The sequence below is a fragment of the Corythoichthys intestinalis genome, chromosome 15, assembly GCF_030265065.1.
Source record: "Corythoichthys intestinalis isolate RoL2023-P3 chromosome 15, ASM3026506v1, whole genome shotgun sequence".
In the NCBI taxonomy this organism is placed as follows: Eukaryota; Metazoa; Chordata; class Actinopteri; order Syngnathiformes; family Syngnathidae; genus Corythoichthys; species Corythoichthys intestinalis.
This window is the reverse complement of record NC_080409.1, coordinates 15762468-15789076: the sequence shown is the minus strand read 5'-3', so window position 1 is coordinate 15789076 and position 26609 is coordinate 15762468. Positions and strand designations below refer to the sequence as shown.

The 26609-nt window shown below is 38.8% G+C and overlaps 2 protein-coding genes across 3 annotated transcripts in view; one reads left to right on the top strand and one right to left on the bottom strand.

The window, feature by feature from the left end:
* dnajc17 (DnaJ (Hsp40) homolog, subfamily C, member 17) overlaps nt 1-26609 on the top strand; it is an 88119-nt gene that overhangs the window by 52017 nt on the left and 9493 nt on the right. The window lies entirely within an intron of this gene.
* LOC130930811 (cdc42 effector protein 3) lies at nt 5749-12263 on the bottom strand. Of its 2 annotated transcripts, XM_057858968.1 has the most exons (3): nt 11806-12263; nt 11571-11662; nt 5749-7740 (listed from the first exon to the last, which is right to left on the bottom strand). In XM_057858968.1, the coding sequence occupies exon 3, from the start codon at nt 7614-7616 to the stop codon at nt 7002-7004; it is 615 nt and encodes a 204-aa protein (XP_057714951.1). In that variant the 5' UTR covers nt 7617-7740; nt 11571-11662; nt 11806-12263; the 3' UTR covers nt 5749-7001. The 2 variants fall into 2 exon arrangements, with proteins under 2 accessions (XP_057714951.1, XP_057714950.1); XM_057858967.1 differs by having other exon boundaries at nt 11571-12263.

Sequence of the window (26609 nt, the reverse complement as noted above, 5' to 3'; positions counted from 1 at the left end):
GAATAAAAACTTAATAATGCTAACTGTCAATTTTAGCTTAGTAGTCATTGCTGGATAAAACCCCAAGTAGCACTGGTCCCTAATGTGATCCAATACAGCAGGTATCATATATTTATATTGAAAACAGAAAAAAACTAAAAATCCTATCAGGACTTACAGTTTAGACCAGTACTTCTCAAATGGTGGGGCGCGCCCCCCCAGGGGGGCGCAGAGCGATGCCAGGGGGGGCGCGAGTGACCTCGGGGAACATGCTTTTTTTTTTTTTTTGCCGTACTAGAATAAAGTGTACTTGCACATCCACTCCGTGGGTGGCAGTGGCGCTCTCATTTTCAAAGTGCGTGCAGTATTTTTGAAGTAAGCAAGAGCACACGGAAGAGACTCATGCAGAGCTGGACTCACGCAGCGACCCACTGTCTTCTTCGGTTCTCACGTGTCCGGCCGAGAAGTGCCGTTTTCGGCTTGGGATCGTCACGACCACCGCCCTCACCTACGGTTCTCCCTCGGCCGCCGAGAATGCGCTTTTTTCGGGCCGTTTGCCTTTGACTTTTAATATAGTGGGAAATGAGGAAAGACCACTGTTTACTGAGTCTAAAAATGATTATAGCGGAGAAGCCAAATCAGTTAAGACGCCACTTAAAGACATTAGACCTCAATCTCATTGATAAGCCGCTTGATTGTTTTTCAGCGAAAATGTGCCGAATATTGCCAATTGTCACAATCGTCCCGCTTTGTCAGTGTTATATCAGTAAACCAGTGAGCACTGTGGTGAATCAGCGAAAATAAAAACTTTCCTTCTGTCCAAAGACCTTTTCCCCCCCCTTCTATTCAGTTTAGTTTTTTTTCGGTCAAATTTTTTGGCATGTTGTCCTGAAGAGTAAATGTTTCTAATCAATTTGAATTTGTTATTATTTACTGATTTTATTACATTTTATTTTTCAGTATCAAATGGTCAAAAATGTACCTTGAGTGTATTTTTACAGTTTGGATGTGACTTTTTTTTTTTTTTAACTTCAGGCAAATTGATGCGCGTTAAGTCTTTTCTGTTACAAGCAACACAATGTTAAAAAAGTTATACTTTATTATAAGTTCATCTATGTTACTTTTTTTCTTTAATAGAAAAAAAAAGGACACAATGTTAGGCTGAGGCGTACTTATAATAGTAATATAGACGAATAATACTATTTACAGTGGCGGCAGAGAGTTGGGGGGGGGCGCGAAACATTTACGTCTTCCTTGGGGGGGCGTAACAGAAAATAATTGAGAAGCACTGGTTTAGACTAACTTAAAACTTAACTAGAACCTAAAAATAGGTTGACACAAATGGAAATTCAATTGAACCAAGTGGGAAAAACACCTAACTTTTAAGTGATGTGTGTTATCAAGCGTCATGACATTTTTAGGTAAGAAATATACATATATTTTTATAAGAACTAGAAGTTTTTTGAGTGAAAGCAATGAATTAGTCTTTTTTTTTTTCTAGTCTTTTTTTTTTTCTAGTCACATCTGAGATGCAATTGTTGGCTGTTTTCAACAATGTACATCGAAAATAAAGACATTGATTGACTGAAAATGGTTCAATATTAGATGAAATGTCTTGTTTTCTCATGTATATTGATAATTGCTCTTTTCCTAAGAAAAAATGTTGTATCCCTCGATTAATCGATAGAATTTTAAGTCGATTATTCCATTACTAAAATATTCGATAGCTGCAGCCCTACATTGAACACACCATGAAAAAATAGATAATTAATGTAAATAAGCTCAGTCTGCACTTTGCGAATTTTCATATAACCACGAAAAACGAGGGATCACTGTACTGCACCTTCTACACTAAGAATGACTTGACAACCATTTTGAAAAATCCAATTGGCAGAGAACAAAATGGGTTTGGGTTTCTCACCTATTTCATATTCTGCACTTAGTTATTGCACTTGTTATGCAGTTGTTGTTTTTTTATTATGTTTAGTATAATTTATTTTATTTAAGAAGAACAATTTGTTGCATTTGAATGAGTGATTTATCAGGATATATTGTCATTACATTAGTGGTTGAATGGGTTAAAAAAAATTGATACTAATATTGCATATCGGCAATAATTTATGAGACAGTATATCGCCTACTAAAATTTGTTATCGCAACAGGCCTATTCACACCTGGTACCTCTGTCACTGCTGTATTTATCCAGAAATCAGATAAGAATTGATTAAACAGATCTATGCAAGTTGTTGGACCTAGTCTTTGTTATTATGGTTATTACAGACGTGAAACTAGTGATGTACAAAAACAAATTAATAACAATGTGTGGCATTTCAGAGAAAAAGAGCCATTCCACTATTTGGGATGAATACTAATAAATGATTACCTTTTTTAGGTCACCCTTTATCCTACTTCCTAAATAACGACATTGTTTGGAGCAGTTCAGAATCAATTTTTATCTAACAACATGACAAAAAATACCCTAAATCTTTCACAGAAATAAATTGTTCTCACCAGCAGTTTTTTTCTCATTTATTCATTGAGCCAGCTGTAACCTAACTGGAACCCTCTCACATGCTACTCTGAATAAATCCTCCAAACAGAAATAAATTTCGCTGTTTAAAACTAAAACTTCATAAAGTTGTGAACATTAGTGAACTTTTGCTTCAAACTTTGGTTGAGCTATTAGGCTATGTCCACCAATCAGAAGGTAACATTTTGATGTTCCTTGTCAAAGCCATGTGAATCTGAAATCTGATTGGTTAAAAAACAGCGTTGCAATTATAAATGCCACATTGCCTTAAACTTTTTGCCTCTTAACTTCCAATACCCTGACTAAATACCATTGCTCTACAGTGTACATTGATTAGGTATTTATTGTGTACTCTACAATAGTATCCCATTTTTGTCGTTTATCCATCATGTAGGATTAATGTTTATGCATGCACATGCTTGATTTGTCCTCCTAGAACTAGAAAGCCCTTGCCAATTTGTTATGACACAAACCAGATGCGGCAATCATCCCCTCTGGGATTGTTTTTTCCAGCTCGTCAGTTTTCCTGTGCTAAAAAACGTCATTTTCCCCCAAATTAGCCCCTGATGTCTGGAGGAAATTCACTTTACGTCACCAAATGTTTGCAGTGTCATTCATTGTACAATTTACAACGTAACAACCTATAAAATATGCACTGCAAATTTGTAACGTCTTGATAGATTATTTTTCTTAAATCTAGTCAAATAATTTTCTCTTTCTTTTGAGTGTTAAAGACTAGTTTACAGATGAATGTGTCAGATTATTTCACTTATTTTAAGTAAATATTACTATGGCAAAGTTCATACCGCAGGTTTTAATGCACAAATCTGATTTTTTTGTGTTTTTCCGTCTTGAGTGAGGCATTAATTTGACGGTTTGAACATGACAAGTCTCATAGAAGTAGACCATTTCAAATCCGATCTCGTTAACTTTCGTATGTGGTTTAAATCTGATCTGGGCCACATTTTTCCAGAATGTGGTAGTGGTCTGAACTGTCAAGTCTCCTGACTCGGAATTCATGCAGCAATTACATCAGCAAAGAGCGAGAGCTGCAGGCAGGACAGCAGAGATGTAGCTGTGCCTTAGCATTAGCGCCTAGCTTGAATTCAGCTTTTACGCAAAAGGCGGGCTTGACCAGTCATTTAAAAAAAAAAAAAAAAATGAATGAAGAAAAGAATAAGCCTGATAATGCTCGTTTTTCTTTATGTGCGCCAAAAGAACAATATTTTAGTATTGCTTACATGGCCAAGTCGGGGCAAACTGACACACACACGTAAGGGTCATGTACGTGTGTTGTGCACGCACACTGAGTGTATGCGTTCAATCAGTCCATATAAACTTGAATATAAGACTACACGAGGATTATTAATGTCTGTTATTTGTGTCCTCATATGGGAAATTGATTTATTTTTATAATTAATTAATATGATCACCCTGGAATGACATCCATTTGTTTTGATGCTTCTGCGCATGGGTAATACTTGAACGGGCTCAATGGACAAAAGCGGTCTGAACAGGGACCGCAAAAAAAACAGATATGACAAATAATCGGAATTGTGCATTAAGACCTGGAGTATGAACCTAGCTAGCCATACATCTAAAAGTTGGTAATTTTTTTTTTACCTAAATCAAGAATAATTAGCTCTCAAATAAATTTTTGAACAAAATCTATTCTTGAATTAAGAACATTTCTGACAAACAAGCTTTTTTTTAAGATTACATATACTAATTTATTGCTTACAAATAAGTTTGATTTTCAGCTAGCTATTTTTCTTATTTCAAGAAATCTTAGTGAGTAAAATTGAATTACTGGCAGATAATTTCACCTATTTCTTGTAAATTTACACCGAAAACAAGGGAATTTAACTAGTTTTAAGGAGGTGTCTTTTTGCAATGTTGGTGTGGCTCAGGTGGTCCCCATGGAGTGCAATAAATTAATCTCAGTTATCAGTTTGCTGCGTCATCATCTTGGTCATATGGTTATTTTGAACAATGATGTGCATTTTGAATTTATTTGACTATATTACATCTACTTATAATGTTTTTTTATTGGCATACTGGGCAAGCACCGTTTACTCGTGCTAGCTTAGCCACTCCGGATCTCTGCAAATAACAAATAACTCGAACTCGAAGACTAAGCCTAATGTCAAAAGTTCAAAATTTCTTCTTTAATTAGTTTGTATTGCACTGATGTTGAGGAAAGAGATGTATGCATTCTTATCAGGTTCAGAAAGATATGATATGATTTTGTGTGTGGGTCTCCGTGCATGTGTGTGTGTGTGGTCAAAATGCTTATTGTTGTGTTACAAACCTGTTCTGTATATCTGTTTTCTATTGCTTCAGTCCCAACACCCTTTAACTTGATACAGTAAAATGTCCTGACTTGACTTGACAGACAGCAGAAATAAAAAAACAACTCAAATATCAATTTCACAAGATGACCATATGTGTGTGAGAGACCTGTAATATATTTCAGTAGCATCAGGTTGTCCTGGAAGATTTGAGTACATTAGAAGGACACATTTATCATTTGCCAAAACAATATTTTCAATGTTTAGTTAGTCCCTGACAAAATTCATAAATCATAAGATCTACACTTGAATAGATGACATTACTTTTGGTATTCTATGTGACAGCAAGTTTGGATTTTTGGATGGAGCGAAGCAATACCAGATGTGATTGAGATTTGTGCTTTGCAGGCGATATCACTGGATTTCAAATATTGCCCCCCTCCCCCTCACTTAAATCATATGGCTAACCACTTGTAGTTTGTGTGATTCATCACATTTTACCTCCACAAATATGATGTCATATGAAATTCAAGGACTTATTGTAGTTGCACTCTTAAATCGTCATTGAGTGTTTGCATTTCAAGGTTCTTTTCGATGAGGAAAAAAAAAATGATTCAAGTGCTCTTGTATCAGACAGGGAATTATAACCACATCATTACATACTAATTGCCTATTTGCGTTTGATTTTACAGTAATACCTCATTCAATCCCTGCTGAATTTTCCACTACAATTTAGGCTTATTTTCTAGTTTTATGTAGTGCAATGAGGCTTCTTCAGTTTACATCCATATTTCTATTCAATTCGTTTAATCTTATTGTACCAGACATAAAATAAGCTCTTATTAGTGACTTTGAAAAGATATTCTCTGGTCATCAAAGGGATCTGTCCTGAGTATTGACATGGGTAATAAGAGTCACAAAACCACCAGTTTTGGAATTATTCATTTCTTTACTTCTCTGAAATATAAACTTTTTTTTAGGATGCAGAAGTATTTCACAATCTGTTTTCCAATTTGAAATATAAGAAAAAGTCAGGGACAATGAAACTCAGTTTAAAATAGGAGCGATCCAAACAGATATAGTGCAGATGTGCCCACAGCACTGTTGTTTCCGTTGGACATGCACAGAATTCCAAGTCTATTTCCTAGCAGTGGGACACTTGTGGTTTGTTCAATGACCCATGTTGCACTTGGGTATGTTGCCTATTTTGGCTTTACCCCACAACTGGTTTGCTGTCTTTTTTCCGCGACGAAAGATGACTGACTGCAGATGTATCTTCTCTTCTTCATTCCATATACGAGAGCATTTGCATGTGTTCTCATTTTCTTGTGGGCAAGAGTGTGTGATATACAACATATATTTTTCATCTCGGGTTTGTTTGGTCAGACGCTTGTGTTTAAAACCCCATCAATAAAAAACGTTTCACAGGTAAAATTGATGTCAAATGCTTTTCCCAACCCATGTGTACGTGAAGTATCATTTCACCATTTATCACTTTCTCTCTTGTGTGCCATTCAGTGGAGCATGTTTATAGCTAAGAAAATAGCCTGCTGAAGTTTTTCTCTGAGATCTTGGACCCGTGGCCCGGCTTGGGCTACAGAGAAACCTGCCACAATTGGCTATGGCATTCATTGGAAGCAGAGCCAAAAGTTTGTTTTCACTGTTTTGCGAGCGATGAGAGATGGGGGGTACCTTGGTCTACCTTTCAGTGGGGCCTCAGAATTGCGTGTGTAGGAGAAATTGCTCTTTGCACACAACGGATTGGCAAGCATGCAAAGACAATCACAGCTCTGGGACTTTGGGCTCCAGTTTTTTCTTTTCTTTCCTTAATACTATATTACTTAACTGCCTTAACACGTTGAAGAGTTGATAAGAAAAGGGTGTACACAAAGGTAAAAAAGTACAACTCAAAGGTTAACATCAATTATTTTTCCACAAAGTGGATTTTTAAACATGATATGACTAGTTTAATATAGTTCCTTTCTAGAAATAAATTAGATTTCTTCCAAACCAGTTCAGTACAATCCAGACGAAATGCCGGCAATTTCAGGTAATTTTTGTTTAAAATTTTGGTTCTTAACTTGCATTTCCCAAGAAGAGGCACACTCTAATTTTTAATACAGTGAACAATTATGCGTATCTCTCAAAAGGGACATGAGATGGCTTGCCCCTTTTTCGCCTTGTGTTGCTAGTTAATTCAGTCAATGTTGAAGTTTGTCCATCACCTGCAGAACATCATCCAAAATGGAAGGACCCAGGTCAAGGCTAAAAGAAAAGCCATTGTCCTCCTCTCCCTGTTGCCCTTCAATTTTGTCACCAACCACCGCAGAGTCTGCAATCCAGTCTGCAGTCTGGTGACCCCATTCAGTGTTAGAAAACTGATTGGTTGCAATGTTGTTTCCTCTTTCATGCCCGTCCGCTAATTCTGTCTCGCATTCCTTGCTGTCCAGCAGTGGCATAGAGCTGCATTTCTGTCTTTTCTGGCTGACATTTTCCTGGTGCATGTCAGGCCAGTCTGAGCTGTCTGAACCCTCTGCTTCCACATTTAGACGAGGGGGCTTTGGTGGTGGAGAGCAGGCCAAGAAGAGATTTTGCTCACTTTGGGAGCTTTGCATAAGCAAATTGTGGCCCATTTTTAGGAAAGAAAGGTCTCCAAAGCTGTCCGTTTGGGCGTTATTTCCAATATGGGAGATATGGCGGAAATCAGCCAGTGGTAGACTGATCATGTTGACGGAGAGAATTTCTCTGCGCTTCGAGTGTCTGCTTGACCAACGGCCAGATGTTGGCTTTCTGTGCAAGGATGTTCTCAGTGGCATCTTGGCAACTTTTTATGAGCACTTTTGAAGTGATCTGCAAAGTTGTCCAATGCTTTTGTATATACTCCTTTGTCCAATAATCAAGTTTGGAATTTGACGGTTAGGGTTCATAGGTCAATGCCATCTGCAAAAAACAAAAAACATTGCTGTTAATTAATTGTACTTAACTGTGTGAGTGTACCAGTATCTTTTCTTCCTTTGCGGTCTACATGGCTTCAGACACAGTGGCCCCAAAATTGAATATTTAGGGGTGCAAGTAAAAAAATTATAGTTAATTTACGCAATATCACCAATAACTGGGCTGAATTATAATAAAACAAAAACAACAAATTTACAGGTGCGAGTAGATTAAACATTATAGGGGCAAAACGCTATTATTTAGGGGCAGTCTGGTGCCCTGTTTAAGTACCGTAATATTCAGACTATAAGTCGCACCTGACTATAAGCCGCCACCTACCAAGTCTGACACTAAAACGGCCTTTGTTCATAGATAAGCTGCACAGGACTATAAGCTGCAGCTGTCCTCAATGTATTATGCGATATTTACACCAATAGATATTAACAGGTTACACTTTATTTGACAGCGGCGTCATAAGACTGTCAGAAGATGTCATAATTATAACATGACAGTCATGAGCATTAATGAATGCTTATGACGGATGTTATTTAGTGTCATCTGGTAATTATCTCACTTTTAAATGGATGTAAAAGATCTGAGCTGGACATAAATAGTTAGTGACAAAGTTTGTCTTATGACGCCGGTGTCAAAATAAGTGTTACCTATTAACTCAAATAATCAACAAATAAGCCGCACTGGAACAAAAGCGGCAGGATTCAAAATGAGGGGGAAAAAGTAGTGGCTTATTGTCTGAAAATTTGAGATTTATTGGATAAAAAAATAACGGCATTACTGCCAATGCAAACTCATAAAGCACAGAAACATTGACACATTGTTTCAAATATTTTTTTAGAAATGGCATACAATAATGTAATTACGCATGTGCCGATTACCTGTTTCAAGTTATACCGTGGTATGAAAACGTCACGGTTTCAAAACTGCAAACATTTGCCGTTATACCGTCCCTACGGTATTAGCTATTTTTTATGTTCCAAAACTACAGGGAGAAATCCCTCGCTTTCAGCTGCAAGGCTCAACCCTCCCCCACCGGTTGTTGATCAGTGTCAGTGAGTCAGCTGTGCTACACGATGGCTGGAGGAGGTGAAACTCCTGAACTTTTTCCCACATGGAAGAAAACAAAATCGCTGGTGTTGGATTACTTCGGTTACAGAAAAGATGGCCGCGGCTTAGAGGAGGAGGGCCAACCGACATGAAAAACATGTAAACAATACCAATTCCAATATGTTTTCAAATTTATACAAAATTAAAGGTTAGTAAACATTGTCGTAAACGTTTCCCACCAACTACTAGAATTAAGTCCAGTGTGTTTAGTGTTTTTAGTGGTGGTAAAACATGGTGTTTTTTTCTGTCTGGCAACTATCTGTGTTAAGAAAGAGAGTGTGTGTATAATGTAAACATGATACGAGTCATACACACGTGCTTTTAATGGAAAATAATTCAATTATTTTTGTTCTGATGGCAATAATGTTGAGCTGTGAATCCGGGTTTAGGCTCACCTAAAGAGCTGCATTAATTTTAATTTTATTTAGAATATTTCAGTTATTATTATTGTTTTTTATTTTATTTATTTTAACTTAACATAATAGTTATGTTCCAATTTGCCAGCATGTTTTGAAAAATAAAAATCCTGTAAATGTTTATGCTTTTTTTTTTTTTTTTTTAAACCCAAATATCTCAGAGTAACACATCTTAGAGCTGTAATTGTGATTAGGGATGTCCCGATCCAGGATTTTTAACTTCCGATCCGATACCGATATTGTTTTGCACTTCCGATCCGATACTGGCTGATACTGATACCGGCCTATTTGAGCATGTATTAAAGTTTAAAGTTATTTTGCTTCCTTACTTAGCTGTCAGACTCATGTTGAAAAGGGTTTTAGTACTCTTGATAACAACTAGCCAGCTGAATTAGGTGAGTTTGAATAACACACAATGGTTGGTAACAAGAAACTGACCTGTTTATTCAGTGATAAACACAAAACATTACGTATAACAAACAGAAATGGCATATTCAGTCAGTAAAGCTTGCAAATAATATTGTAAACTGTCTTAAAAGAGCGAAACACACAAACAACCTCAGTGGAAAATAAACTATTAACTCAGCATCAGTTCTCTGCTCTTGAACAACTGTACCAAAGCTTTAAAAAAAAAAATCAGTGCAAATAATACTATTTTAAAGCAAAAATGGCTTCTACTCCCCAATCTTCTCTACACTTTGTTGATCCATCTCTATCTATTCCGCACACTCCCTTCAGCTGTTTGCCCTGGATGCAGTCCCAGTATGATGGGGAGATTTTTTTTTTTTTGACAAAGACAAGCATTTCAAGATGCTCAGGTGACAGCTGACATTTTTACCAATTAACTTTAAATTTACTAGTACATTGCAGTCATAATGTAGGAGATGCCACTGATGTAAATTGGGAGACGGTAATGCGAGTGTGCTGAAGGTGTGCCGTAAAATGCGGACCGGATTCTAGGGAAACCAAAGCAAAAACTGGAATTGATTATGTAAATCGGTGCGCTGGAAAACACGGAGCGGATTTTCCCCAAAAAAAAAACTGGATCGGGAGTCTGGATCGGAATTTTTCCGTGTTGGCCGATCCGATACCGATGCACATTTTTTTTGCGCATATCGGCAGTCAATCCGATCCAAATATCGGATCGGGACAACCCTAATTGTGATACTGTGATACCATGAAATCGTGATATTTTGGCTTAAGGTTATCATACCGCCAGAATTTCATACCGGCATATGCCTAAATGTAATCTATTGTTTTACATCACATGTGTGCTGGATTTGCTCTTGTCATTGTGCAGTGCCTGATGTGAAACTACCCTATATCAGTTGGCTCATACAGAGATTGCACCTGCTCCACTTGATTCTGGTTTAATAAATCCAGTATTGCTTCACAGCTGGGTGTTCCAAATGTGCTCTGAAGTTTTAATCTTCAAATATTTATTTTTTAAATTCACGTTTTTCCCATTAAAGCAGGTGTTGTCTGTTACATATGTTCCAGCATTAGCTTGTTTGCCAGCCTAAGACCTTCCAGTAAGAGTATCTAATTTAGTAACTTGTGTGTTTGTGGAAATCATAAGGTGGGGAGGGGTATTGTTATTCCTGTAATAATAGCTTGGAATTCTTTCATTAAAATATTGTTTTCTTCATGAATAATTGAAGTTCATTGTTCAAATCTTTTCAAGGCTATATAAAAAACAGTGGGTTAGTTGCAACCAAACTGTAATATGTGTAATAAAAATCAAACATTGAAAGAACAGGAGAAGGCTGTCACGTATCGTGACAGCTAATTATTGTTTTAAGTAAAACCAAACTGAGCTGGTCTGGCTAATGCGAGCATGTAGATTAGATAATTATGTCAGGGTCTGTGATTTTATGTTCTCCCAAATAGCTTTGCCCACATTAGAGCTGTGTTCGTGACTTAAAACACTCACTTTGTACATTTGTAGGCCACTACAGCTAACAGGTTTTGTTGGCCCGTAAAGGTTTTATCGGCACTTTAGTAGCAGCAGGAGATTGGAGCACACGGACAGAGCATTCCAATCCCAACATGTCAGTTTGGCCAAGGAGGACCCAGACCCAGTTTTTGACCAGGAAACGCACAACATTGCCAGGTTTAAATTAAAGAAAGCTATTAAATCAGATTGGCCAAGAAACACTCTAAATGCTTCCAAAAACTCTAAATGATTTACCTTTAAGATTAGGAATCTAGCCCTTGAAAGCAGGAACCAGTGTAAAGAATAAATTATTATGCCCCCCACTCTCCCAGAAAAGAAAAAGACAATTTTTTCCCCCTTACCTTTGTTTGTTAACAAATGTTCTTGAGCTGGATATTCCAAGGTTGCACACACGAATCTGTCATGAAACTTGGCTGTGCCTCGCACCTGTACACTGACAAACATGACATGACGGGGCTTGTTTAACTGTTGCATAGAAGACATCAATATGCAGCCTTGGGACTTAACCCGACTGAGATAAAATTGGGTTTTCCCCGGTAACACTAATGGAGTTTTCGCGTTTAGATATCCATCTACCTTTTGCGTTTAGTCCATTTAAAATCTTTTCTTCTCTAATCCTTCGGCATGTCAACTCCTATATTCTCTGCGGATCTCTCCAGGTGTGTTGCCTTTGAAGATTTTTGCATGAGCAATAAACCAGATGAGGTCAGAGTCCAAGCATGTAAAAGTCTCATGGTAGAAACATTTTATGAAAAGGTATTTCTTGCGTCACACTTCACTCCATCCCAATCTACGATAGTTGCGTGCCGTCAGATGATATCATCCAAGTTTGCGAACCAAGTTGGTTTTTTAGTCACCAGTGTCAACGTAAATCCTGCCGGATGCTTGGCTGCACCCATATCTGTCGGAGCGGGTGGGCGCGGGTTAAAGCAACTGATTATTTTACTGATCCGGCGATAGACTGAAGTGCAGAACTACTGCCCAGTGTGTAATTGCATTATTGAGTGAAAGAGTGAGAGTGGTTGAAATTCAATAGTGCAACAAGTTGTGTTTTAGAGTGTGCGTGCTCTGTTGCATGTGTGTGCCTTTGTAAAAAAACAGGAAGTTACGGTCAGTGAGCAAACAGGCCAGCTCTACAGAAGAGGAGGTTAACATATCCCTAATCTCTATGTCATTGTCCATCTCCTCTGCTGATTTCATGATTTCCTGACTGCGGTTGGCTTGTCTAAAGCCCCTAGTTCATACCAACCACTACAGGCCCTTCTGCCTGACTGGAAGCCAACAGCTTCCCTGAGTAATCAAAGCACAGAATCGCGCACAGACATGTGTGTGCAGGCGGCAGTGGTTACACAAGAGAGATAAGAGCAAGTGACAGCTGGTTACAGTTCTATTCGTCACATTTCCTGACTTTGGAATCCAGTAGTGATATAGGAATGAAAATTCCGTCCAAATAACAACCGTGTTTGTGGGATAAGAAATGATAGGGTAAAAAAGCCTTCACATTTTTATTGGCAGGGATTGCAAGTCGTTTTTTTCCTTTGACTTCTTTTATTCAGTCAAATAACTGAGGTTACCACCATGCAGTGATGTTAGCATCATATTTGCAAAACTCTTAAGCTCATCCATATTCAGTGCTTTCCTATTGTTCACTAATATTAAACACGCAGGGTGCAACGGAAACAGGCTAATGGTATGTTTCACATTTATCTAATAAACAATAGGCCTTGCTGCCTTTGTTCTCTTGCTACGGATTTTGATGCCAGAATGTCAAATTTAATAACTCAGGCAAATGAAATTATCACAATATTTACTCAACAATGAAATACAACATTAGTGAACACTTGTCTTCTGAGAAGTTCTATCCTGTAAACATCTGTAACCACAGAAAAATAATTGCTTACATGCTCTCATTTTCAATTAGCGAAGGTTATCGATATTTGAATGATATCATATTATGGTCCTCTCACCCGTCACGCGCTCAGTGTGTTGTCATGCTCTACACTGCAAAAACACACCTCCTTAAAACGACTAAATTCCCTTGTTTTCCGTGTAAATCTACTCGAAGTGAAATTTTCTGCCAGTGCTTGAAGTAAATTCCACTCATTTCTTGAAGTAAGAAAAATAGCTAGGCTTTCATTAAACTGAAGATAAGCTTAAAATTATTATTTCAAGCAATAACTGTATATTTAAAAGAAAAGTTTAAAACACTCATTTTAAGTAACATTTTATGTATAATAAGCAAAAATCACTTATTCTGAGTAGCAAATTATGGAAATTAAATCTTTAAAAAAAAAAAAAAAAAAAGGCTCAATCTCTTATATCATGCAACAAATATCATGAAATAAACTTGAAACACTTTTTTCTAAGATTAAAAATTAGCCTTGACTGAAAATTAGACCGAAAATGGCTAAAAATGCATCATCACCTTTCAGTTTTGTGGACTGAAGGTTTACTACCAAATAGTGTGAAGAATCTTAGTTTTCTTGTTTCATGTCCGTGGTTTCCACATGTTGGCTATGAGCCTGTATTGTTAGCGAGAGTCAACAAGCGTGTTGCTTCTTGCTGTGTTTTGGTGACCTGATCACAAAAGGACAAAAGTTCTTCACACTATTTGGTGGTAAACTTTCGGTCTTCAAAACCGAAAACCGGTGATGCATTTTTAGCTATTTTTTTGCAGATAGTTTTCGGTCACATCTCTAATTAAAATATCCTATTTGTTACTTGTTTTAACTTATAAACAATCCATTCTTTTTGGAAGTTTTAGATAATAGTGACAGTGTCAATAAAAGTCATTTGTTCAAGTTATATTAGAATGTTTATTTTAAGGAGGGGGGAGTAAATGTGTCAGGAGTTTTCTTAATTTAAGAATATATATTGTTCAAATCATTATTTGAAAGCATTTTTTCTTAATTAAGGTGAAATATTACCAACTTTTAGATGTTTGGGCTTAATAAGAACAAATATTAATATTTATTTAAAGTACCGTAACTTTCAGACCATTAGGCGCACCTGACTATAAGCCGCCACCAACCACATTTGACACAAAAACTTCATTTATTCATAGATAAGCCGCACTGGACAATAAGCCGCAGCTGTCCTCACTGTAGTATGGGATATTTATACCAAAAGATATTAACTGGTAACACTTTATTTGAAAGAGGCATCTCAAGACTGCCATAAGACCAAATGTACAACCATGGATGGAGCTTTGAACAAATTGACTGCAAATCTTTATTGCTTCAAGTAGCTTCATTAGGCCATCACTGCTACCTTGGGGTACACAGTCAACCTCCGCTGCCACCTGCTGTCAACACTGTTGTCGTCCAACATGCCTCCTAGCATGCATTGCTGCGCTACAGATTTTCTGTGCTAATTATTTATTCAGTTACTCTACCAGTTGTTTCATTAATTGCTATCTCTGGTATTTGGTAACACTTTATTTGACAGTGGCACCATAATATTGTCATAATACCATCATAATTATGACATGACACTGCCATAAGCATTAATGAATGTCATTTTGTGTCATCCGGCAAATTATCTTACTTTTGAATAGATGCAAAAGATCCGAGCTGGACATAAATGGAGTGTTGATTACTTAATTTACCGAATTATACTTAATGACATCTGTCATAAGCTTTATTAATGCTTATCATAATCATGTCATAATTATGACGGTTTTATGGCAGTCTTATGACGCCGCTGTCAAATAAAGTGTTACCTATTAACACAAATAAATCAACAAATAAGCCACACTGGACTGTTAGCGGCAGGATTTAAAATGAGGGAAAAAATTAGCAGTTCATAGTCCGAAAATTACGGTAAATGGAATAATCTTACACGTTAATCTGTTAACTAGTCTTTAACACTGAAAACAAGATGGAGGAAATTATTTGACTAGATTTAATAAAAATAATCTTATTAAGACATTATAAATTTGCAGTGTATAGCCTTTGGGCAAATGCCTTTAAACCTGACTGGATTTTTGTGTAGCGTTCTGAACAGAGCAGCCAATGAGATGAATGCAGGTATGCTTGATCTGAAATCTGGGATGTTTCATGTATTTGTGTTGTCACCAGATAAAGCCTCTCTAAATATTGCTTCAAGTTATTAAAGAGGTGAGGCTTTTATGGAGTTTTCATTATTATGTAATTTCCAGCATCCACTCTTTGGACGTAAACTGTTACGGTAACATCTGTGTATCAATCTTTTTACATGAGAAACATTTTTTTGTTGGCACATTGTTTTTGTCTAGGGTACCCTCCTCAAATTCTCAATTAATGATAAACACATGCTAGATGAACTAATTAGAGATGTTGCGGATGCTGATATTTTTTTCCTTCCGATCCGATTTTGTTCAAGATGTTTCGGCAAACATGCGGCGACTGGAACAGATCTGATCTTGTGACAAAATCTGACACTGTCCGCTACTGCAAAAATAGCCGTATCGGACGCTGGTACCGATGCTGAGTATCGGATCGGGACATCATTAAAACCAATTATCCACAATCCACAGTCATTTTTTGGTTGTAAATGTGGGTGGTCAAGCTTAGAATGTAAAAGCTGTATCTCGTTGCATGGGATCATTCATGATTAAATCATTCATAATACACTATTAACGTTTCTTTTTTTTTTTTTAAACCTGTCCTGTTCAGCTGTTTGACACAGAGAATGGAAGTCTAAGTGCCCGGATTCTGAACAGTTTTAATGTTTCACATTGAGAGTCTGACATACTCCCATTGTGATCATTCAAAATACCTTTTTATTATGACAAAGCAGCGAACAGGAAGGGATTATGGGGGGACAGAAGAAAAGAAATACAAGAGAAGAAAGAAAAGAAACACATACACAAACAACAACAAGAAATACATTGAACATCTAAACTAGTTACTAATATGCTGGTGCTATCGTCAGCGAGATGTATTTCCGGTTTACACCATGTGGGGGCCTATTGGCCTGTGAAAGAGGAGAATGGGGCTGGGGGTGTCTATAAGACTATAAGTGATTGAAAGGGGTAGAGTGTACACAAATCAGTTCTGTGATCTAGAACCCAGTAATCGTGTGAATCTCTTATGAGTGAAAGCCCGTTGGCGACCAACCCTACGCGCCCATCAACCGGCCTTCAGGGATGGCAGGAGGGGACGCATCACCAACCCCACGCCTACACCCACCCCCGCCCGCCCACCCGGGCCACGAGCCACAGCCACAGCCCCCCAACCGGCACGGCACGCCACGGGACCCCCAGCGGCCCACCAAGCCCCAGGCAAGGCAGGGTCCCCCGCCGGTGCAGGCGACACCCCGCTGATACACCGGCGCCCAGCCAGCGACCCGCGACGGAGCGCAGGGCGGACGCCCAGCCAGAGAAGAGAGGGGAAGGCGGAGGCAGGAGAACGCCCAGGGACTGCCATGGGGCGATGCAAGATCGGAGACCCGACCCCCCAACCCACTCCCGCGGCTCCCCACTATTAACATTTCAAGTAAACAGCATACGGTATGGTTTGGTTCCACCAATTCTCCTGTATAAACGATTAGGAGCCATTTTAACATGGCACCACAGAGTAAACGGACACCACCCTTGTATTTATTTGGACTTGCATTTCATCCTTTCTTTTCTCCACTTCCAACCACTTCTGCTTCAATGGGAAATCTGTTATAATCAGAGAGCTTTTCCCATAAGGCTAAGACATAAAAGACATAATTTTGCTTGTATAACAATAAATTGTTGGATATTAAAGAAGCCAAACCCCGACAACTTGCTTTTCTCAGAACGCTGAGCCCATCCATCATGCAGAGAAATGCCAGGGCACTTGGAGTTCAGACCTCTGTTGTCATTTCTCTTTTCACTGTTTATTTCTTTTGCTTTAACATTTTCCAAACAACTCAATCCAAAGGCCTCGATTTTGTCCAATACTGTAACCGCATGCAACCCTGTGCAATGTGCATTCATGTGTGCATATATATATATATATATATATATATATATATATATATATATATACCCCCCCTTCTTTTTTCATACTCTTCACATAGTTGCAAAATCTGGAGTCTGCACGCAATAGTGATTAAATGTACTCAGTTGTTCTCCACTTGCGAAATGTCTTTGGGGAAACTATTGTCAAATAAGATAATGTATGGCCGACTAGTCACGATGACGCAAATTTTTTTTTTAAATGCTTTATTTTTCCTCTCAAAACTGAAACGGTCCATACCTGTCTTATGCGCATAAACACTAGTAGAGGTTCGTGTCATACACGCCATCCGGGTTTGAGGAGCATGCATAATATTCATCCATAGCTTTGTTTCCTAGTGATAGCATTCCCAAGGGTAAGCTGTAAGGCCAGTTATTTGCAGATATATTCCAGCTTGTTAATTAAAAGAAGACCCTTATTGGTTGCCTGGTACACCAGACTCACCACTGTTCCAGCTACAGAGTCTGACGACCACTCAGCTGATCAAATTCCCAGGGCAGAGCAAGCCACAGCAAACAGACAGCGGAGTGGCCAATCAGCTACGGGCGGACGTGCCGTTGATAAAGTGACCAGTAACTCTCGCCCGAGAGAATAAACATACAAGGAGAGCGGAGAACGGAGAGGTTTATCCAACATGGCTAGTGCGAGACACACTGTTGGTTTTAGCGACTCCGTGTTTTTGGTCATTTAAAACTGAATTTACCGCGGATTGAAAAATATTCTCGGCTCTCCCGTTCGCCATCTATGTTGTTGTGGAGACGACTTCCTACGCGCAAGAGTGACGTTGCTCATTGAAGACTAAATGTGAAGTAATTTCATAAAATGCCAAATAGGGTCACAATTAAAGTAATTAAACATTGTCCAACAAATAAAGCATGAAAAAATAATTTATATGTTGTATATTTGACAAAATAATCGCGTTTCCAAAATTCGAGCCTGAAAGGGGACGAACCCGGAAGTGATACGTCACACCGAGAACAGCAATGGGCAGCGCTCCATACGGCTGCCATACAAAGCCCTTCAAACATTGATTCAAACTGCGATATAAGCCATAGATCGAGCGCAAGTGAGGAGATCCAAGTTTTGAAGAGTTGGAGGAAGAGGAGGAGGTTGGAATTTTATGTTGGAACGTACATGTATTAGCCAGACGCTAATCAGGGTGCAAACAATGTGCCCAGACTACCTGACATGGAATGGAGACAAGACCCATCGAGATTACAAGATTGGTAGGCTGTTATTATTTTTATGATTTGAAGCATGTCAGGTAAATAAACATCCGACTATTGCCTGGGATAAAAGAAATGTTTTGACGAATCCCCGATCATGTTGTGGAATGAACAGTAGAAGCTAGCGACGTTAGCTTTTATTTACCTGACATGTTCGGCGAACACATCCGCCTTCGGACCCTCTGACGAAGGCGGAAGTGTTCGCCGAAACATTTCAGGTAAATATACCACCTACTATTGCCTGGGATAAAAGAAACGTTTTGACGAATTTATAAGTGTAGGCAAAATGAACTCAATACAACTATGATCGGGGATTGCCATGAGTTAGCTTTCGGCTAACGTCGCCAGCTTCTACTGTTCATTCCACAACACGATCGGGGTTTTGCCTCGAGTTACCTTTCGGCTAACGTCGCTACCTTCTACTGTTCATTCCACAAAAGTTGGCGGCTCTGCTTTGAAAAAGTCATCAGTCATCTATCCAAAAATCACACTTACTTTTTTGCAAATCCTTGATCATAAGCAGTCCTACGGTGGCCGAGAGGTGTCAGGCGAAATGCAAAGTCCAAACACTTTGCAAATAGAAAAAAGCACGAACCCAAATTAAACGCTTTGCAAAAGAAAAAAGCACGAATGCAAACTGACACAACAGGATCCCCAATTCCTAAAGCGCGATCACAAATTGGCAAAAGCACGAACCCCAATTGCCACAACACTGCAGCAAATGGCTCGCAGCACGAATGCAAATTGCCACAACACGATCCCCAATTCCTAAAGCGCGATTGCAAATTGACAAAAGCACGAACGCCAGTTGCCACAACACGACAGCAAATGGCTCGCAGCATAACCAAAAAAGGCTCGCAAGACAATTGCAAAGACGATGACCCAGAAGTTAAAAAAAAAAATAAAATAAAAAAGACGTCACTTTCTATATTGCTATATGTGCTTTGTGACCATCTCTACGGGCCTCCGTAAAGTTGCCCCCCCCCATCAGACGCAAATTTATATAAAAATGATGTTAACCGTTTGTGCTGCAACGGTTTTGTAGATACTGTATTATGCTTTTATTGAGATATTAACTTCGAGTGGGGACATCACTCGTAGCTTTTTCTTAGCTTAGCTCCCACAGCTAATGGAGTGTACCAACTCTCTCAATAACAGAGGGGTGTCCTATCAACTACCACGAACAGAGCACAAAAAAATTCGGGTCCATTTTGCGGTAAATTGGGGGGCTTGAGATATTAGTTTCGAGTGATGATGTCCCTCTAAGCCCTCATTTACTGCAAAATGGTTCCGAATTTGTGCCATTTGTTTGTGCTACTTGTTATACACCCCTCTGTTGTTATGTTATGTTAATGGCGCGTACCAACTCTCTCCCTTTGTTATTTTAATGAAGCGTACCAACTCTCTCAATAACAGAGGGGTGTCCTAACAACTAGCACAAACGAATGGCACCACTTCGGAACCATTTTGCTGTAAATGAGGGGCTTAGAGGGACGTCATCACTTGAAATCAATATCTCAAGCCCCCCAATTTACTGCAAAATGGACCCGAATTTGTGTTATGATCGTGCTAGGTATTAGGACACCCCTCTGTTATTGAGAGTTGGTACGCTCCATTAGCCGCGGGAGCTAAACTGAGAAAAAGCTACGAGTGACGTCACCACTCGAAATTAATATTTCTATAAAAGCATAATACTGTATCAACAAAACTGTTGCAGCACAAACGATTGACATCATTTTTATATAAATTTGCGTCTGATGGGGGGGTGTATAAAGTGTTGTCATTTTTAAATTTTTTTTCAAAAGTTTGCATTCGTGCTTTTTTTCTTTTGCAAAGCGTTTGCAATTGGGGTTCGTGCTTTTTGTATTTGCAAAGTGTTTGGACTTTGCATTCGCCTGACACCTCTCGGCCACCATACAGACCGGTTGAGGAAGCAGGCGTCTTCGAAGTGTTTGTAGCAGAGAACACTACTCGATGATGGCGTAAAATTAATTCGCTTCGTGCGAATGAAAGATGTCCATCTATGTGCCCTGCTATCCTTTGGCCACTCATACAACTTTTCTTTAGATTGAGAACAATACATCGCCACTCACCGCCGTGGCATCTTACCGAGAAGCAATACTGTTCTATGGCGGACTTCCCTCGCAGTTCTCTGTGTGATGTAATTTCAGAGGATTTCTGAAGATTGTCAAAGAAAAGCATTTTCGTTGTCAAGGGCGTTGCTATGGGTTAAACAAGAATCTAGAAGGGTTGCGTTAAAAAAATATCGAAAATATGCTTATAATTGTTTAGCCATTAAAATTATTCAAAAACATGGTTGGCCAACCTTACTTTACATTTGGTCTTTAAGAACACGTCAAGCAAATAAACGAATCTGATCTCATTTGGATCATTGTTTGCATTTTGTGCATTACGGTAATGCAACACGGTGGCTTCAGAGTGCAAGTCCCTTTATTAAAAACAAAACAAAACTGGAGGCTATCCAAGAATGGGTCTACATCAGGGGAACACTGACATGAACATGAACTGATATGAAAAAAAAAATCTGTGAAATGAAATCACTCAGAATTTAATGGTAAGTCTTTGGTTCGAGTCTTGGGGGAGTCTAGTATGCCTCAGATGTAGATCAGTCCTTGGATTTCTCAGATTTTTTTTTTTTCATTAATTTTTTTCCCAAATCACTTTTGTATTACAATACTTTACTTTTCGTCTAGGGTGCTTCAGTATACTCCAGTGGTGGACCCATTCTTGGATAGCTCCCAGTTTTTTTTCTTTAATAAAAGGGACTTGTACATCAAAATGTTTCTATAGTAGTTTTTTAAAACAAAGGTAAGGTACAACATTATCGAACGTTGTTTCACCTGATGCATCACCTGAAAATACACATGAAAGTTTTAAGATTTAATTTGCAATGATCATTTAGCCTATCAATAAATACGTGAGAAATATAGCCCTGACCCCCGTTCAACAATCTGCTCAGTCTTATTAATGTCCCGTCTCCAGTTAAAAAAAAAAAAGTGCACATGCAGGTTATGTTGTTATATCGTTGCTACCAATGTTGAGACCAAACTACGCCCTTGGCTGACTCAACCTTAATGAAAAATATCCTTGGTCGCGGCCTAATGAGTTCTCCAATTGTGAAAGGTTTCTTGGCTTTAACAATGCGTTTTGCCACGAAGTATGATGTCCTCAGTGCATTCACTTTTGTTGCCTTGTTTGGTAGCTTTAAGCCACGTATTATGCAGAATATACTTGGTTTAGGCTCCTCTTCTGGCTAAGCAGGTGGCCTTTTCCCCGTAAAAAAGCTGTCCAAAGATGTTGTTTTTCAGTCATCTTCGCTAACGTATGGGCTTATTATTTCCGGGAACAAATCTGAAGCACCTCCGTCAATATTGAAGACGAGCGTACATAGATAGCTTATCTGGGCAAAATGACTGAAAGTACCCCGTCCGCTATTGCTGAGGTGTGCCGCGTGTAGCACACAGCCAACAGCAGCTAAAGTCACTGTTTACATTGACTGACGCTGGGCTGCTATACGTGTGCAACACCCCAGTAATGGCAACCACCCACTAGAGGGGCATCTACACAAATCTCTACTCGGATTAGTCAATAGAGTAGACCATCATATTTACATATGTGCCAAGAGGCACAGGCTAGATTGCGGTCGTTTAGAAATTTGTTATTTTTTCTGCGGCCCAGTAACAAATGCGCCATGGACCGGGTCCCCGGCCTGGTGGTTGGGGATCCCTGGCTTATATAATTAGCAATGTGACAAGTGACTGCCATCTTTGTTCAATTCGATTGCACAAAACAATACTCTGAGTAGCAGATGAAATGAAAAGGGTGAAGGGGATTTGTTGGGGGGAAAAAAAAGTTACAATAATTAATCTACATGTTCTCCCAGGTTTTCTATAGGTGTAACAGAAACTCTCATCAAAAGGAACATTTTTCCTTGCATAACAAAAAACTCAATTTCACCATAACGCATGATCTGACCTTCAGAATCCTGCATTCTGTAAAAATAGTATTGTGACAGCCTGTCATTTTAGGGAAATATTTGACATCAATAATGCAATGTAATACAACACAGTACAATATTTTGAGTATCTGTGTTGTCACAGTCAATGGTTGTCACAGTCAATGGTCTGCAGGATGTATTCACTAAGATAATGTCCACAGAATATCGCTGGCTTTTGCTGCTTATCAAAGGCTGTCTTGTTCTGGAAATCAATTTGGGAACCAGATGTTCTTAAGAGATGCATGTAAACAGTTAAATACAGGAAGTTGGTTTAGGCCTTAAGCGCTATGTAGTGTTTGTACTTCACTAACAAAAACACTGTAATTGACCATACCTTTGGGGTTTTATGTGTGCTGACTTTCATGAGTGATGACTAATTATTCACCATTTCCTTTGTCTTTACCCATTCACCTTTCTGCAAGTGGATTACCCATGCCTATTTGTGTATTATACTGTAGAAACACACACACACACACTTGTGGGCCGTTTACATGGTGACGCTGTGACAACAAGGCGAAAGCGGAAGGCGAAGATGCAAAATTTTGATTCCAGCCTCCAAAGCGGAACAATTCGATTGCAGGGCTGGCTCAGCAACCATATAAATGGATGCAATGCTCTTGCTCCGATGACGTCAGCACTCGTACACGTCACTTTGGGCATTGCTTCGAGTGGGCGGGTATATTGTCTGCCGGGCTGAGGTGGTTATTTGTCAAGGAAGTACATCATTTGCTGTTGCCCTGTAAAACTGCACTGCCACCTAATGCCTGGCATGAAGACTACATCGTTTTTACGCAGAATTACAACATCTTTCGAATGAAGACGGTACCGAAAGGGAACCATGTAAATACAAACATAAAAATCGTTGTATTTTTTTAGTGTCACCATGTAAATGGCCTCTGGGTCTCAAACGTGCATACGGGGTGTGCCATCTTAGGCACCCCACGATTTGATTCGATTACGATTCAGGGTGCTACGATTCGATTATTGAACGGTGATCATGGTATTGACGATGATCACTGTTATCACGATTATCGATGCATCGTGCATTACTAATTAATAAAGTAGCCAAACAAATGTATGTCCATTATTTATTTAAAATATCCTAATGATTCAACAGGAACGATGGAAACATGCTCATACAAGAAAAAGCTGCCCTTAAACTTTTTTTTTTTTTTTTTTTTTTTTTAACAAGAAAGTGCAAAAACATTAACCATTTTAAAGGGAGTACTTAGTTCTCAACATGCCCATACAACACACAGCTGACCTTGTGATACTCTTTTTCACAAGGAGGTGCAAAAACATAAGCTGTTTCAAAGGCAGTACTTATTTCTCTCAACAATACAATAAAATTTACACTGGTGGAATGAAACAAAGTGTCTTTAGAAATGAGACTTCTTTTAACCAATATACTTTGCTTCCACAGATTTCTGTACTATTTGTTTGTAGTGTTACCGCTGTACTTAATCCTGGTTTTAAACGTTCAGCATCTGGATTAAGTTATGTACACCACCAAACAACGCACAACTTGAAATGGAAATACATATTAGTGAAGTCGCTAATTAGCATAGGGCTCGGCGCTAACTAGTAACATCTCAAAAACAACAACAATAAAGGCTAAACACTACAAGAGAGTTCGTGTACTCACCTCTGATAGACGGACACAGGGCGTAGCAAAACACCAGGGACTTTTTCCAATTAACACGAGTTGAACCTACTGCTGGACAACTGAAATGCAAGGAGAAACGAACTATATCTCTTCCCCTCTCGCTCTAAATTTTCCAGTCTTTTGAAAAGGAGTAAATCTCTTGCTCGGTAACCGACAGCATCCATCATAACGTTGTGCGTGCGTCCGTTAAAGGTGTCCGGCCGACAGACGTGTCTTGAATTTCGTTCTGCTACTAGCGGCTGTCATAAAGTTATTAGGGAAAATCATCATTTTGAACATTTATGAATCGTAATCAAATCATCACGTGTCGAATCGCGATCGATTTTTTTGGGGGGGGGCAATCTCCTGAATACAGATAGTCTCTAAATAGGTGTTTAACCCTCATAAATAATTTCCCTCCATATCCCCCCAAAAATAGTTTTGATTAAATTCACCAGAATGAATTAGAGACTGAAAAGCTTGTTTGGACACCCGAGGTTGCCATTTTTTTTCTTCTCTTGGCAGTGACACCTGCAAATTTTGTTCTTAAATCAAATGACTGAGTTTAAAGTATCTGATGTTTTAATGAGTAATCCTTTATCAAATACAACCTAACCACCTCTTTGACTTCAAGATTAGGACATAATAACCATGTAAATATTTAATCTAAAACACTTGACTGCAAAGTCAGTTCCAATCCATATAAACTTTTAAGATTGTTCTTAAAGGGACAGACGACACTTAGTGTAAATGACCTTCATGTGAAAGACTCTTGCTCAAAGTATTTAAGTATTCAACTCTTGAATTTCTGAGACCTCTGATAATGGAGAAAATAATGTTTAACCCTTAGATGCACAAGTTACTGGACCCTACACTCTTCCATAAGTGGGTCAAGAATGACCCATATTAGAACCAATGTGTTTTTATGCCATTTTGGTGAAGAATAATCACTTGTATATTATTTAGTATGATATTTAGGGCCACACAAGAATGATTTCGTGCTTGAAATATCTTTATGATTCAATTAACATTTCTTTGAAAGAGAAAAAAAAAAAAACAGCAATAGACTTCATCCTTCCTTGTATTTTATCATCAATGAAGAAGAGCTCCGATGCATCTTTTTGGTGAGACAGCGGTGCTAAGCCCTTGTGGAGGCACTGACCGATTTCTGAGGATATTGTGGCTCTGTGTTCTGCCCTGGGTGGGAGGTAATTCTCTCTAGTAAGAGCCCTACCAACTCATTCTGTTGGCCATGATTTGGACACTTTCTTCTTCAGAGGACACATAAGTGGAATCTTATGAGTCAGATTGATCCTGTTTAGTTGGATTTCCAGGTGGAAAACTGCCACTGCCACCTCGACAATAGTCTGGGTCCTCATCATCAGAAATTTCGGACACTTGAGTCCAACCCCGTCACTGCCTCTTCATCATCCAACATCTGTAGGACCATTTCAGCTGTAAATCTAGCACAAATCCGATTTTTTTCGTGTTTTTCCGACTCAAGTAAACGGGAAAAGTCGCATAAAAGTGGACCATTTTCAAATTCGATCCAGGTCACTATTGTATGTGGCTAAAATCCCAATCGGGCCACATTTTTCCAGAATGTGGCTGCGGTCCGAACTGCCAAATTGGAATTCATGCAGCAATTAACATTAGCAAAGAGAAAGAGAGAGACAGGGTGCTAGTGTAGCGGTGCAGCTGTGCATTAGCGTTAGCGCCTAGCTTGAAAGCGGCTTTTGGGGAAGGAGCGGGCTCAACAACAGTCATAAAAAAATAAAATGGGTTGAGAATAAGCCTGACAATGCTCGGTTTTCTCTCTGCTCCAATGCTCCTGCGCATGCGGGCCAGTTTGCTCAGCGCATGTCGGACTGCGAATTAGAGCGCACGTGTGATACTTGAACAGGCTCAAAGGACAAAGGCAGTCTGAACGGGTACGCCAAAAAAAACATGACAAAAAATCGGAATTGTGCTTTAGGACCTGCGGTATGAACCTAGCCTTAGTTAGCTAGCTAATTATGAAGTAGGTTAATTTGTTGATAAATAATAATAAAGAGTCATGAAATACACACAAAATACTATATGGACATAATACTTACAACACACGTATCAGCTCTTGCTGTGTAAAATAATCTTCTTAAGGGATGTCACTTTTTACATACCTAGTCTGTGTGGTCCACGGTAAATTTATTCCTGACAGCCAAAGTTGATAAGAATGAAAGATTCCCTTTGGGTTCCATAGAAAATGCATGTGGGTCATTTTTGACCCACTTGTGGAAGCTTAGGGTATTAATACAAGAATGACAATTTCTTTAAATGAATAAAAAGTTCATCAAAAATTCGAATGGCATTATATCAAAAACATGTTTTTTGAGGAATACCTGGAATATGAATTGATAACAATTTTTCATTCCAAAGATATTTCAAGAAAACAACCTCACCGGGTCATTTTTGACCCACTTATGCATCAAGGGGTTAAACACAGCAACAAATTTTTTTTTTCCACAATTAAGTGTATGTACACT

Excerpts from the sequence above, each read along its gene's own strand:
- LOC130930811 (XM_057858967.1), bottom strand. The coding sequence starts at position 7,616 with ATGCCACTGAGAACATCCTTGCACAGAAAGCCAACATCTGGCCGTTGG.